The sequence below is a fragment of the Phoenix dactylifera genome, chromosome 14 (assembly GCF_051530095.1).
Source record: "Phoenix dactylifera cultivar Ajwa chromosome 14, Ajwa_hap1_PhDact_Kaust_v1.1, whole genome shotgun sequence".
Taxonomy (NCBI): Eukaryota; Viridiplantae; Streptophyta; class Magnoliopsida; order Arecales; family Arecaceae; genus Phoenix; species Phoenix dactylifera.
Window position 1 is genome coordinate 18,332,563 of NC_143203.1, and position 13,952 is coordinate 18,346,514.

The following is a 13,952-nucleotide window of genomic DNA, read 5'->3' on the forward strand; positions in this document are numbered from 1 at the left end:
ATTGCATGTTAAAAAAAATGCATATTAACCAAAAAAATTGATTGAACAGCTAACATTTTTATTTTTATTTTTTATTTTTTCGATGCCCCATGTGTCCAACAAGGAAAGCAACATTTTGAAAATTTAAGCAATCAAATTACAGTCTTTCCCCTTCTTTATGGAATCTGGGAGGTCTTCTACCTATAAGTGCAATTTACTAGATTTACCTGTCAAAAAAAAAAAACTTTGAAACATCAAAGATTTAGCCATTCCCAGTTCTATCACAGCATGTTTCTCCAACTTTTTTGCTATCAAACATCTGCATCATCTATACTTCTTTCTATTATGTCAATGCAACACCCCACTGATTTACCAGAAGACATGGCCTCTGCTAACTGTGATCTAGCTCTTTCATGACGACGCAGTATTAGAATAGTATTCAGCACAGCCCATCTCACCTGAGAATCCGCTTTCTTCTGTGTGAACCCCAGGCTTTTAAGTAATTTATCCAACTGTTTCCGAATGAATAGAGTCAGAACCAGTTCACGGTCAAAACATTTATGTTTGAATTCATGAACTGACCTTATCAATGTCTGCAAGCCCACCTTCAGAATATCCAAATAGAAGATACTCCGTAGCCACTCCTGCCAAAGCTATGCATGAGAACCTGTTCAACATCTGCTAAAAAGCAGTTCACATGAGGTACCATTCAAGGAAACTAATTGCAAACAGGTTGGTATGTGCTTCAAAACTAGTTAATTGGTCGGCTCATGCAATGTGCTTACGAGACGACCTTAACTGGTGACATCCCTTACGAAGTTCGGTGGGAAGTGGGATGAACCCTACAGAAACATCAAAGGACATGATCAACTTAAAAAAAATATTTGGTTTTTATCGAACCAAAGCAAGTTTTTGTGTCCATGCTTGAACTTGAGAAACAAGTTCAATGAACAAAATGACGGGAATATTTGCAGTATCTAGTATTTCTAGTGATCTAGTAATGTATATTTATCATCATGACCACAATAAAATAATTTATCCTGCCACTTCACGTCAGTCTTTGTAGATCATCCCTGAAACGTTGTTACTTTCCACAATCCTTGTCCTCTCCCATTCTCTTACACACTTGCCATGATTTTATCCACTATATGTTGAACCTACATGAGCTTCCCATAAGCTCTAACTCTCTCCATTATATTAAGGCACCCATCCACTTTTCTTCCTATTAGCTATGACCTTATCCTTTCTATTTGCATGGATCCATTTCAACTTTGCAACTTTAACTGTGTTTTTCTTACATACATGAACCATCATCATGATGTGATACCTCCATCCATACAACATTTTATGGTCATACATAGGTTTCAGAACATTCCCCCCTAGTCTTGCAAGCATGCAGCTGTCAGACATCATTCCAAAAGCACATCACCTAATTCATCCAGCTCATTATATTGGAAATATGTTTTTCTACTTTCACATCCATCTGTATAGCTAAATCAAGATAACAGAAAAAATTATTGTGGGATAGTTTATAGTCACATCAAGACAACAGAAACAGTAACCCCAGGATTGTTTATAAAGTCATCAATTGTAATCAGGATGCATTTCATTTATGTTTACCACTATATTTACATCCAATCAGGAGTTGACTCCATTAAACCATAACTGACGACCATCGTTGTAAAGAGATAAGGTTCTATATGGGCGCGTATTCAACCTTCATATTTCATGAAATAATAAGCTGCATGCCAAATTCTTGAAATTGACATAATGTGAATGATGATTATGGGATGTGTTAATTAGAGGCACAAGTTGTTTTTTGACCTATGGGCAGGGCTGCTGGTGGACCAAGTTTATCCATGATCTGGTCCACGCCAATCAAACTCCTTTGTTTAGCAAACAAGACAAGCACAAGCTTTAATCTAAGCTTTTAAACAAGCTGGAATCTACATTAGCTGGCCACCGAAGAGGAATAAAGCTCCGACTCAGCAAAGGTTTCTCCTATTATTTATTGCCATCTAGGTGGTAAATATACCCTTACGCTAATCGTTTCCTGTTGCTCCCATCTTTTCCCCGTCCCCCTCTCCACCTGCTCCTCACTCTTTTCAACCTCCCTGAGGTCCCTTGTACCATTCTCTAAATGAAATCAGATTGGGCCTTACCCAATTTTTAAAAAAAATAAAATCTCAAACTCGGCTCAAGATAGCACATTTATGTGGCTCACAAGCCAAGCTTGAAGCCTTGAACAACAATAGACGGGGTGGTCGCTAGCTTAAGGTGTGGTCAAATGCCCTCCAAATATGACTGAATCAAGTCTCAGCAACCCAAACTCAGCTTGTTATCCCTGCCTATGGTTCAGAATTGCATCCCAAAACTAACCCAGCTTTCAAATTAAGTGGGCTGCGGATATGGCAAAATTGGACCGAACCCAGAAACATGGGTAGGCCTTATTAAAAAACTACAAAATGTCATGTAAAAGTATATATCCGATCAAAATTAAATCCAAATTTATCCAAATATTATGGTCTGGATCCAAATCTTCGACAAAAAGCTAATGCAGTTCATTCTCATATCAGAGTCAGCTGACCCACTAGCCAACTGCTCTACCATTATGAAAGGGAGGAGGAATCAAAATCCGAAAGAGGGACTGCAGTAGAATCCCGTTTGCTTTGGCAAGGGAAAGGAACAACTAAAACATTCGTGTTTGTTGAGTCTTCCAGTCTGAAGCTTTAGTGTGTATTAGAGAAAGGGCAACTCACTGGATCAGTGACACACCCATATTAGCTTCTGTTGTACAGAGAACTGTAGCATAGATGCCACCTGTCTAATTAAACTATATATATAAAAAAACAGAGAAGATAGAGTGAGTGAAGGAGAGAGATAGAGACAGAAAAACACAGGAATACTAAAAGATTGGTGTTGGTTGAGCCCTCTATTTAGACAGAAAGACCTGAGTTATGTCTGTCTCCACATTCCTTACTCTCAATCAACAATGCACGTGATCAAAATAAAAACGAAATATTTCACCCTACTAATAATTATTATATCTAATAGATATACTCCACATAATTTAGTATTTATTTGCAAGGGAGTGAAACAAGATAAAGGAAGAGTAAAAAATAATCAAAAAAGATAATAATAATGGAAATCTTCAATCAAATTGGAAGATCTCAGCCATCCACATTACCTTCCACATGAACCACACATGCCGACAATGTCAAGAAATAGTCACATGCGTGGCATGTGCCAATATCCAGTATTATATATCCAAATATATACGAATCCGTATGCCACAAAGCATGCATTCTTTTTTTTTATGTAGAGATGTCAATCAAATATTAAATACAATACATCAAAACGACAATAAAAGTATCATACAGAGCGAACTTAGTTTCAGAGAAAACATATTTAAAGATCATTCTTTATAATATATTAGTCATATGAGGGCCCGTTCAATCATATTCTACGTTGGCTTAACTAAGTGTTAGAACCACATCTTCTGCATGTAATACATAGTTTTACTTTAGCATTCAACCTTGCTCGTGCCTTAATTAATAAGTTGGGAATTAGCATTGATATTTAACTTCCCAAAGTCAAGATTGGTTCTCAAAGATAATAGTCATTTGTATCTGCTCAGCCACCTTATTTTATAAGTTCACAATGCAGCTTGTAAGTTTAATTTCAAGATGGTGCAACTATGTGCGTACATCTTTTTAGGCATCTGCAATTTTAGCTCTAATAGATATTTGCGGTGACAAGAACAGAATGACATAAAGAACAGGATAGTGCATGTGTGCGTGGTGCGTGTATTCTCAAATAAGTGATATGAAAGAAGCAAACTCAGGAAAAAAAACATCAATGAGAACTCTGAAAACAGCTTTAGTATGATCTCTTCTTTGAAACAAACCATAATGTTATAGAGGAAAGAAAGAGTCTCACCTTTGCAGATATTTTTCCCATAGCAATCTGCAAAAAATACAAAAAGAATATATTAAAGCCACAAGAGTAGCACATCATACAAAAGTTGAACCAAAAAAGTTATCACTATCTTCAGGATATACATCAGTTTGTCCTTAAATTCAACTTTAAAAATATCTTAACTGCTTATCGCATTATTCTGATCCAAAAGCTTCCTAGGCACGGTACAGGAACCAAATTTATATTATATGACTAGGATGTAAGTAAGCTTCAAAACATTAGATGCTCAATATTGCAACTCAGAGAACTCCGGAGACAATATACATGCAGAAAACATGTGCCGGTAGTGTAAATTATAGTTTTAAACAAGAAAATGAATTATTTAAGGTGTTCTTTAGTATCATCTTATGCTACATCTGAATGCAGTTGCATATAGGACTGAGATGCAACTTCTACAATATTCAGGATGGAAATATGTTCCTTGGCACTTCAACAAAAGCATGCTAGAACATAATCAGAAGCTGCAGCTGTGTCTCGCAAATAACATACAGGATTACTGAGGTTATTCATATAACTATGCACTTGGTTTGGATCTATATAATGTAGCTTTTTGTTAAATATTCTGATATAATAACCCTGAGGAGAGAGGGGGAACAAATTTGTCTAATACAAACTTGTATTTTCATTCACATGCATGACTGCATGTAAACTGAAACATTTCTAATTTGTAATAAACATTTAAGAACTGTAACCAACAACGTTTGGAAATAGTCCATGACTGTATGCTGTTTGTACTCTGTAGTCTTATGGGAGAAGCAATAGCCTATCATTAGCATAAATCTGGTCAGTGCAGCAATGGCATCCGGATTGACTTGACAAAAAAGCAGAATAAGGAATGGTTTTCTCAGGCCACATGTTGGCTTTAAATCCAGTCTCCCCCACTGGAAATAACCCTACTAACATCCCCTCCATATAACTAGCAAAATGTTAACCAGTGATAGCCATAAAGTTTTTAAGAACATCAGAGGGTTTCGATATGGCATCAAACTATTGAACAACACTCCATTTAAATAGTGCTGATATAGTGCATCCTCGTCAATTTGTTAAAAAAATTCCATATTTGCACCAAATTTAAGAGGGTCTGGAACTCTAGATACTCGAACCATGTTTCAAGTCAAAGTTTTGCAAAGAGATATAGGTAAGAAATCCTTAAATGTTTAGGTATTTATTTCTTTTAGTTTCAAATAAAGTGTGAGCCTTGGCGCAATGGTAAGGTTGCTCTATTATGACATGAGTGTCATAAGTTCAAATCACAGAAACAGCCTCTGAACATAGAGGTAATGCAGCATACATCCAGCCTTCCCCAGGCCCTATAGCCTTGGGAGGTTCACACACACAAACAACCTCTCCAAACATGGAGGTAACGCAGCATACATCTGACCTTCCCTAGGCCCCATAGTCATAGGAGGGTCACACACAAACAGAATCTGCAACAAGAGTACTCGCAAGCTACAAAATGACCAATAAAGATGTTTCAGCTTTAGTCACATGGAATACCAAGAGCCAAACAATTGTATGCTGCTCATCTAACAATTGCAATGATCATTGGCCTTTCAGCACATGGGGCAGATTATTATGTTGTTAAGCAACCAAAATATCCTTGGCCTTTTTCTTCCACATGAATAATTCCAGCACCATGCACTAACTCAGAATACACCTTGTGTGGTTAATAATACTCCACATATTGAGAAACAGATCGTAGAAACAGCCCATAGGCACCCTACAACCCAACAACATACTAGTTTGAGAAGACCAATAATAATGTACTTGATACAATGAGTAAGCATACAACAGCATGTTATGGCATATTCACCTTACAATATTGATAAAAAGAGATTGATAAGGATTGCCACAATTATACATAACAAAATTATAAAGCATCTAACTTTCCCACAAGGTATAAAGCATACCACCAATATGGCATAAGCATCCAGGTTAGTGCACATCTTTAGCATTTTAAAGCATAATACAAACTAAATGATATGGCAAAGAGATCACAGATCGTGATAACAATGCTACAGGAATTTCAGGCAGGCAGGAAGAGTATAAGAAAGTTTTTGAAAAGTTATTACCCTTTAACACTGGATGGGGAAAAAAAAGCCAAGGCAATCTTCAGGTTCCTAATTTAATGATGCCAATAGCATGAAGGCACTGGTACATGCCAAATTTAGAACAGATAAGAAAACAGAAGAAATAAAGAGAAAACAAACATACTTCATCAAGAAATTCAAAATCCATGAAAGACGTTCCAGCTTGCACATTGAATGATCCTTCTTTCATTAAGGCTTCTAAACTTGATAATGTGTATCCCTTTGGAAGAATTCCAAGCAAGTAGGCTATCAAGAAATGACCAGCTTCATGCTGCAAAGTACCCATCCTTAGAACATTAGTTCCCGAAAACAACTAGCTCCAATGAACATATTTAAAACATATGATTTAATTTGATTCCTAAGCGCAATAGTGTATGTGGACAAAAGTTCCCACCTTTCAGGACCGTCTTGGAGACAATCCGATTAAAACATTATGATTGGTTGCCAGTTGATGATTATTATGACTTAAGCATGACTAGAACATCTCCTGTTCTTGCAATTAAATTCATGCCAACTCAATTGGACTAAATTAGGAAAACATGACAAACGCACACACTCTTCTTCATAAGAATAGGGTAAATACACAATAAGGAATATTTGAATAAAGAATGCTCAATGCATAACATGACTAACCTGAATAACCCTGTTGTGATATTTTTGACTCAGATTGTGACCAATCGTATCAAGCACCAAGTTCCTCACTCCTCCATCAAAAGAGGCCTAAGAGATCACAATCAGAAAGAAGCCAAAACAAAGAAATAGATTTAAGCTTTTAAAAGACACTCAAGCAAGGAAAGGGGCTCGAAAAGACAATACAAAGTCCAACTCTCCCCTCAAATGAGATAGGAAACCATCATCTTACAAATAGCCCCATTGAGATATAGACTTGACTTAATTCTTTCTTTCTTGCGTCATCTTATGAATTCTCTCTTTTGCTTGCTCTTGTTACATTCGTGACCTCCATATATCATTCATCTCTCGATATACATAAAGTAGAAGATGTTGCTAGTTGGTTGACTTGCATTGAAACCTATAGAACAACATACAAGTCACTATTATACGTTTGTCCTACATCATTCATAGTGGATTCACTTGCATAAAAACTATACACCCAACACTAGTTAATTTGTAACGACCTAGGACTCAACCAGAAGAGCAAGTAAGAAGGTACTTTTTGGGTTCCTTGGCTCCGTAGAAGTACCCAAGATCTCCCAATATACACTCAATGTGGGACTAAACACAAGACCCACAAGTCCTCATGTACTCCGTCTATTTAAGCTAGCGTGTTCTTACCAGGCTAAGGATCCAATCACAAAAATCCAATCAAAATCATCACAATCAGCTCATGCTCAACCCCAAAAGGGTCTATGATGCAGTGTCACCTCATCACACATTGTCCATTGATTGGGTCTGCTCTATTACCATTTGTAACGACCAAAAACCTCATCAAAGAAGGTAGCCAGAAAGTGATATTTGGGTTTATTGGCCTTATGGAAGTACCCAAGATCTCCTTGGCGTACAACCAATGTCGGACTAAATACGCAACCGCATAGATCCTCACATATATTTCCACTGTGCAGTAGGATCTTAAATTAGTATATGAGGACTTGTGTGGTCCTGTATTTGGTCCTACATCAATTATACGCTAGGAAAAACTTGGGTGCTTCTACAGGATCGAGGAATTCAAATAATATCTTCTGTCCAGCCATTTCGGTAAAATCCTAGGTCGTTATATAATTAGTTAGATATTGGTCACTTCACAATAAAGGTCAGGATACGAGCATCCCCATGCCTCAATAATAGCCACCTGCATATTAAAAGAACATCCAAGTTTGATTAGAAGGACAGTCTAACACACGGGGCCCCAACTATTGCAAGTCTGTAGGGGTTAGAAGTATGCAACCCTGTCCATACATACAGAGAGGTTGTTTTTGTGTTTCGAACCTGTAACACCTAAGTCGCAATAGAGTAACCTTACTGCTAACGCTAACAAAGAGAAATGGAAAAGAAAAAAGAAACGCAGCATAGTAACATGAATCATTGGTGAATCTCAAGAAAATAGTGGCACAATGTCCACAAGAATCTTATTGAGGCTGGTGAAGGAATATTCAATAAGGTAGACTCGCAAAGACATTCAATAAATAGCATAACAAAATGGATGAGCAGTAGAGTAGTGAGTTACCTAGAAAATGACATCATGAATCTATAGGTAGCCAAAATAGTTGGGAAATGAGTAAATGACACACCAACATAAGTCAAATATAGAAGGATGGGAAATGGATCTTCTGGACATTATCTAAAGACAAGGGCATACTAGAGATAACACGGTGGAAGAAGCTGATCTGCATGAAGTAAAAGTACACGGTCCTAAAAATATATGGGACCCATAACAGGAAAGAAAAAGGTTTACTAGGTAAATGGGACTTCAATTCATCAACAGCTCCTGCAACCACAGCTTCATTTTTCTTTTCTTTTCTTTTCTTTTTTTTTTTGGATAGAGAGTGCCCTATTTAGTATTTACTTGCAAAGAAACTGATGAAAAAGATATTCTTCTTTTCTGTTTTGGCACAAAAAAGAAAATTAAGGGAAAGAAAAATAAGGAGAAAAGATTTTATGTTCTCATAGACTAATTATTTTTCTTCTCTGATAGAAAGCAAGTGGATCAAGATTGCCAGCCCAAATATGAACAACCCTTTCTGCAGTTCTGCTGGTTCATTTAAACAAAAGAAAATTCTTTGGTTTATTTTCTTTTCTTCTGTTGACTGACACTAGCTTTCATTTTGTCAACAATTAGACAGAGCTAAATGGTAAAGTGACTATTTCCATCATTTATTTCATTTATTAAAGTATTTTTCAAGTTTATGTTGTTCAAATTAGTCCTCTTTTATATTTATTTAATTACTCAACATGCAAAAATGTGATTTCTAAATCAAATAACGAAATTTTACTGAGAAGAAAATCAGAAGAGATTTTCTGCCTGAAAAGTAATAACAAAGAAAATATATCTGCATGTAAATTTTCTTAATGCTTCCTTACTAAGAAAGCTTATAAGCATAAAGCAAATATTAACATTTGCACAACAAAAATGAGACTAACAACAGCTAATTTTAGAAATTTTTGGATGCCAAAAACATTAAGGTATAAAACTTATGCGCACTGAATTTGTCTTTACTGAATCTGTATCATTAAGTCAGAGGCAAAGATCTGAATAAACTATTATCAACCCCAAAAGTAAATGCACATTTGCATGTATACATTTTCCCCTAGCATAACTTAATCTAACAGTAAGCTCTATTAATCCAGGCACTGAAAAATGCAGTTCAGTAAAACAGGAGATATTAACTCACCAAATCTAACGTCCATAGAAACAGTAAACCTAAGGAAAGATACAATATTTGTAGTTGAGAAAAACCAAATGCAAGCCATGCAGCAAAGCCTCCCAGGACTGCAACAAGTTGAAGATTTCTCTCTATCGAACCCAAAGTTATATCCGCAGGAGACAAAAAAGCAGCAGTGTTGATTCCATTTAGCTTCAACTCATCCAAGTTATAGAATCTTTGTGGCACCTAACAGCACAAATTTTACACATTAAACAAGGAAAAGCTAAGCAATTGCCAAGGTTTATAGAAATAGAGAGAAAAAACATTATATATATATATAAGGTAAACGATCGGAACAGATGCGTACTTATAAAAACTTCAACATGAAACAGAATATGATTGTTTGCATATTAGAACGGTTTTTGTTTGGAGTGTCACAATAAGAGTGGTTTTACATTGTACAATTGCTTTGCAGCATCAGCCTGGAAAACAACCAAGAAGAGGAGTATTTAAAATACAAAGCTCCCAAATAACATATGAAGGTTAAAAATGAATGAACATGTCATAACAATGACAAATGGGGACTAAAAATCATTTGATATCGAACATCCAATGGATAAAAACTAGAGTTCCAAGATTAGCAAATCTCAAAACAAATAAAATTCAAGGATAGTTGTCCCATAAGTATCAAAAGAATTATTGAGATGCATCTACTTGACCTTATGAAAACTCAAGCTAATCCCAAACAATTTGCTTGAAAGAATCATACAATTAGAGAGCAACCTATCAGTACTTTGGCCAATACATTATATAGTTGGTAACGATGGAAACTGACAGCACAATTTGGGCCATTACAGGCACATTAGATCCAAGAACGTAAGAACTGGTGAATGCTGAACCTTGTTTTAACCTACCATACTCAGCCTCACTGGCACATTACACTTAATGTATCTTCCGCGTGTATGCATAGACCACCTTCTATTTGTACTTATTGCTATATAAAAGGTGCATCAATAATTTACCTAAGAAATACTGCTATGAAGTGCTATATAACAATGAACTCAATTATTTACCTATACTTCTTGAAATATGAATCTCATGGACAATATGGATGTTATATTTCCGTAGTCTAATATAGGCTGCGACCCATGTCTCTTAATCACAGATAGAAACTCAGCAGCATCAAGCGAGTCAATAGTATTTGTTGTTTTCTGGAAGAAATAACCATGTAATTCAGAACTTTAAAACCTGGCGACCCATAATTGTGTTGCAAACCAAAAATATTTTTATTAAGGAGAAAGAAGTTTCATAGCATCACAAAATTATTGTATTACATATTTCAGGCAAGCATCAGCTTCTTATGTATACCAGTGGAAGAAGAGGCATATTCTGTATTCAGGATCCCTGGATTTGCCCCACCTAAATCAAACTAAACGGACAGCATGTTTGTGAAATTATAAGTAGCCTTGAATCAGTTGGATGTGCTATAGAAGCATCCCATAACTAACATAAATTAATTAGACAATTGTCCAGGTTGACCTGACCAGGAACCACCACATAAAATCAAAATAATATGAGAAGCATGCACATCTATCAAAACAAATCCTGGCACAATCTCTAGGAAAAAACACCATACAAAGGAGAAAATATCCAAATGAACAACCTGCCTTGCTGCTCCAAAGCACTGAAGACCCCGAGGCTTTCCCTGCAAATCCTTGACCAGGGAGAGAGCTCCCCTCTCATTCCCCTTCCTCAGCAACTCATCAACTTGTTGTAGGACTTGTAACCGTGAACCACCAGACTTCAGAATGACAGAATCCAGAGATGATTCAGAGGAATTCACAGCTCGGACTGTCAGCACCCTCAGCCTAACATGCAGTGGCACACCACTGTAACAGATCACCAAACCCATCTCCTTTTCACAAATCAGACATCTTGGAAGACAGCCAGAGTAATTTGTGTGAAACAAATGAACTTTTTTTTCTCTTCTCTTTTCCAGGAAGAAGAGTACACCTCGGCCACACAACCACCCCGCAAATAAACAAATGACTTAACCAGATATCAGCCCTGAACGTGACATCAGCAACATCACTTGTTCTTTTCATCTGAACCACACAAGTTGACCCCAAGGTTAATGTTCAAAATCAAATCCTGATTAAGTATAGACAAATAATATATATGTATATGTATATGGATGTATGGAAGACAAAGCCAGTGGCAAATACCCAATAACAATGTCATAGTAGAGTCAAGACAAACTTTACCTTTCAGGCTTAAAACAAGTCCTACGAGGGGTAGAAACACAAGACAAACCCCATGATGAAGCATATCAACATCATACAATTAGACTATAACCCCCAAACTCAGACACTCTGATCCATCAAAAGATAACATTTGAAACTAACAACAACTAGATTGAATACGTATGGAATCAAAAATACAGAAAAGAATTACATGAACAAAATCAAATTGCCAATTTGATACAGGCAAAGAGCATGACACACACAGAAAGAGATCCATTATTTTGGCAATTTTTTTGGATAAAGCAAAGAGTATAGTTTGATTCAATACCAAAAAAATTACATAGGTCAACCCAATTCATACATCAAGTTGTCAATACCACTGACATGAAAACCACAAATGGAAAATACCCCCATCATCTCCTGAATAGATTTGGGATGATTAGGACTCTAGAACTCCTGCGATGCAGACCCAAGCCCTCCCTTATCCTTCCCTGCCTTCTTAGGCAGCAGAGTCTGGTGGATATTAGGCAAAACACCACCATTGGCAATTGTAACGGTCCCCAGAAGCTTGCTCAGCTCCTCATCATTCCTCACTGCAAGCTGTATATGCCTTGGAACGATTCTAGTCTTCTTGTTATCTCTCGCAGCATTACCAGCCAACTCCAGAACCTGAAAAAAGATCAAACCTTGGAATCAGAAAAGTCACAAAAATAGAACAAAAACCAAAAAGATGAAGTTTTGATAACAGAACAGATTCTGAATCAGAAAAGGAACAAAAAATAGCAAAACAAACACAAAAAGATCAAACTTTGAATCACAAAATCGAACAAAAACAGTACAAAAGCCAAGCCCTAGGGATCAGGCCACTGACCTCAGCGGCAAGGTACTCAAGGACGGCGGAGAGATAGACGGGGGCGCCGGCGCCAACGCGATCGGCGTACTTCCCGGCCTTGAGGAAGCGGGCGATCCGGCCGACGGGGAACTGGAGGCCGGCCTTGTGGGACCGAGAGACGGACTTGGAGGACTTGGGCTTGCCCCTGCCTCCCTTGGTAGAAGCCGTGGAGCTCATCTTCCTCTTGGATCGAGGTAAAAAAGGAAAACCCTAACCCACACAAAAGGTGCAAACGGGAAAGCAGGACGAGGGATCTCGCGGTTTCTTTCTTCCGCAGAGAGCCGCGGTGGTCTGAGAGAAAGAAAGAGAGAGAGGGGTAGTTTATATAGGCGCGGGTGGGAGGGGGTTTTGAGACGGCGCTTTGCTGCAATTGGTCGGATGGGTGTAGCCACGGATTGCCATCGTGGAGGGGCATGGGTTGTTCCAAGTGGCCAGATGTAGGATGGATACTGGGGAAGCGGAAATTATCATGTTTCTATGTTTATTCCAATTTCCGCATGGGTAACTCCACTTTTTTTTTTTTTTTTTTTGGTTGGTTGGGGGGGGGGGGCGGTTTTTGGGGGGCGCTTTGCTGCATGGATAAACTCCACTTTAGAAAGTTACATTTTAACCCCTCAACCCTTAACCATTATACTAATACTACATTTTCTTTAAAAGTTTCAATCAGCTCTCTTAACTTTCGGTTTGAGGCAACAATGCATCATTCCGTCCATCTCTGTCAACTAGCTGGTAGAATAACTCTAGTGTATCCAAATTTACACTATATCTCTGTTACTATCGCGTATCCAAATTTACACGGCTTTCTGCTTACACTACTCTCGATAGAGTACAACCAATAAAATCAAGAGATAAAAAATGATAAAACCCTCTAGTGTGTCCAGAGAATGTTACCAGAATGTTGTGCAGCAAAAGAGGCGATCCAGTTCACGGTCCTATTCGCCTCACAGTATACATGTGCAGCCTGAAGGCCCTGCAGCCACTTGCTATCCTCTGGATGTCACGAAATAGAGGGTTGTCATCCCTCCTCAGCTTTACCCGTCGAATCCAATCAATCACAGTGGTTGAATCTCCCTCATTTAAAATGTGCTCGGCCCCTAGCACCCATCTCACATATGCAATGTCTTCCCATGATGCCCTCAACTCCGCTCCGACGGTCGTCAGTCCAGCCAAGTGACGCCTCCTCCTCCACAACAGTCAATCTCGAGTCATGACTCCGGATTACAAAATCCACATCTGTACTGTATCCAATCCCGGACATACTGCCATTGAAATTCATCTTTAGATGGCCAGGAGGTGGAGGCTCCCACGAAACAAGACGATGAGTTGTCAGATAAAAGATAAAAGAAATAGAGAGCAAGGCTAAGAGGGAGAGAGAGAGAGAGAGAGAGGGAGAGAGAGAGAAGGCAATACCATGGAAGCAAGCCAAAACTTCATCTCTCCTCTAGCACCT

At 37.9% G+C, this 13,952-nt stretch overlaps 2 protein-coding genes across 2 annotated transcripts; both read right to left on the reverse strand.

Annotated features, from left to right (window-relative positions):
• Positions 1–37: 37 nt before the first annotated feature.
• On the reverse strand, positions 38–11,609 carry LOC103719691 (uncharacterized). Its single transcript, XM_008809053.6, has 7 exons — positions 11,031–11,609; positions 9,395–9,613; positions 6,681–6,767; positions 6,172–6,318; positions 3,919–3,945; positions 562–657; positions 38–491 (listed from the first exon to the last, which is right to left on the reverse strand). Exons 1-7 carry the CDS (start codon positions 11,277–11,279, stop codon positions 291–293), a joined length of 1,026 nt encoding a protein of 341 aa, XP_008807275.4. The 5' UTR covers positions 11,280–11,609; the 3' UTR covers positions 38–290.
• Positions 11,610–11,760: 151 nt separating this feature from the next.
• LOC103719693 (histone H2AX-like) lies at positions 11,761–12,815 on the reverse strand. Its single transcript, XM_039132627.3, has 2 exons — positions 12,482–12,815; positions 11,761–12,279 (listed from the first exon to the last, which is right to left on the reverse strand). The coding sequence occupies exons 1-2, from the start codon at positions 12,677–12,679 to the stop codon at positions 12,058–12,060; spliced, it is 420 nt and encodes a 139-aa protein (XP_038988555.1). The 5' UTR covers positions 12,680–12,815; the 3' UTR covers positions 11,761–12,057.
• Between the last annotated feature and the right edge of the window lie 1,137 nt (positions 12,816–13,952).

Excerpts from the sequence above, each read along its gene's own strand:
- LOC103719693 (XM_039132627.3), bottom strand. The coding sequence starts at position 12,679 with ATGAGCTCCACGGCTTCTACCAAGGGAGGCAGGGGCAAGCCCAAGTCC. Across the intron at positions 12,280-12,481 it reads TTGAGTACCTTGCCGCTGAG|GTTCTGGAGTTGGCTGGTAA; the intron begins GTCAGTGGCCTG and ends ATCTTTTTTCAG.
- LOC103719691 (XM_008809053.6), bottom strand. The coding sequence starts at position 11,279 with ATGGGTTTGGTGATCTGTTACAGTGGTGTGCCACTGCATGTTAGGCTG. Across the intron at positions 6,768-9,394 it reads TTCTATGGACGTTAGATTTG|GCCTCTTTTGATGGAGGAGT; the intron begins GTGAGTTAATAT and ends GTGATCTCTTAG. Across the intron at positions 6,319-6,680 it reads ATCACAACAGGGTTATTCAG|CATGAAGCTGGTCATTTCTT; the intron begins GTTAGTCATGTT and ends GGTACTTTGCAG.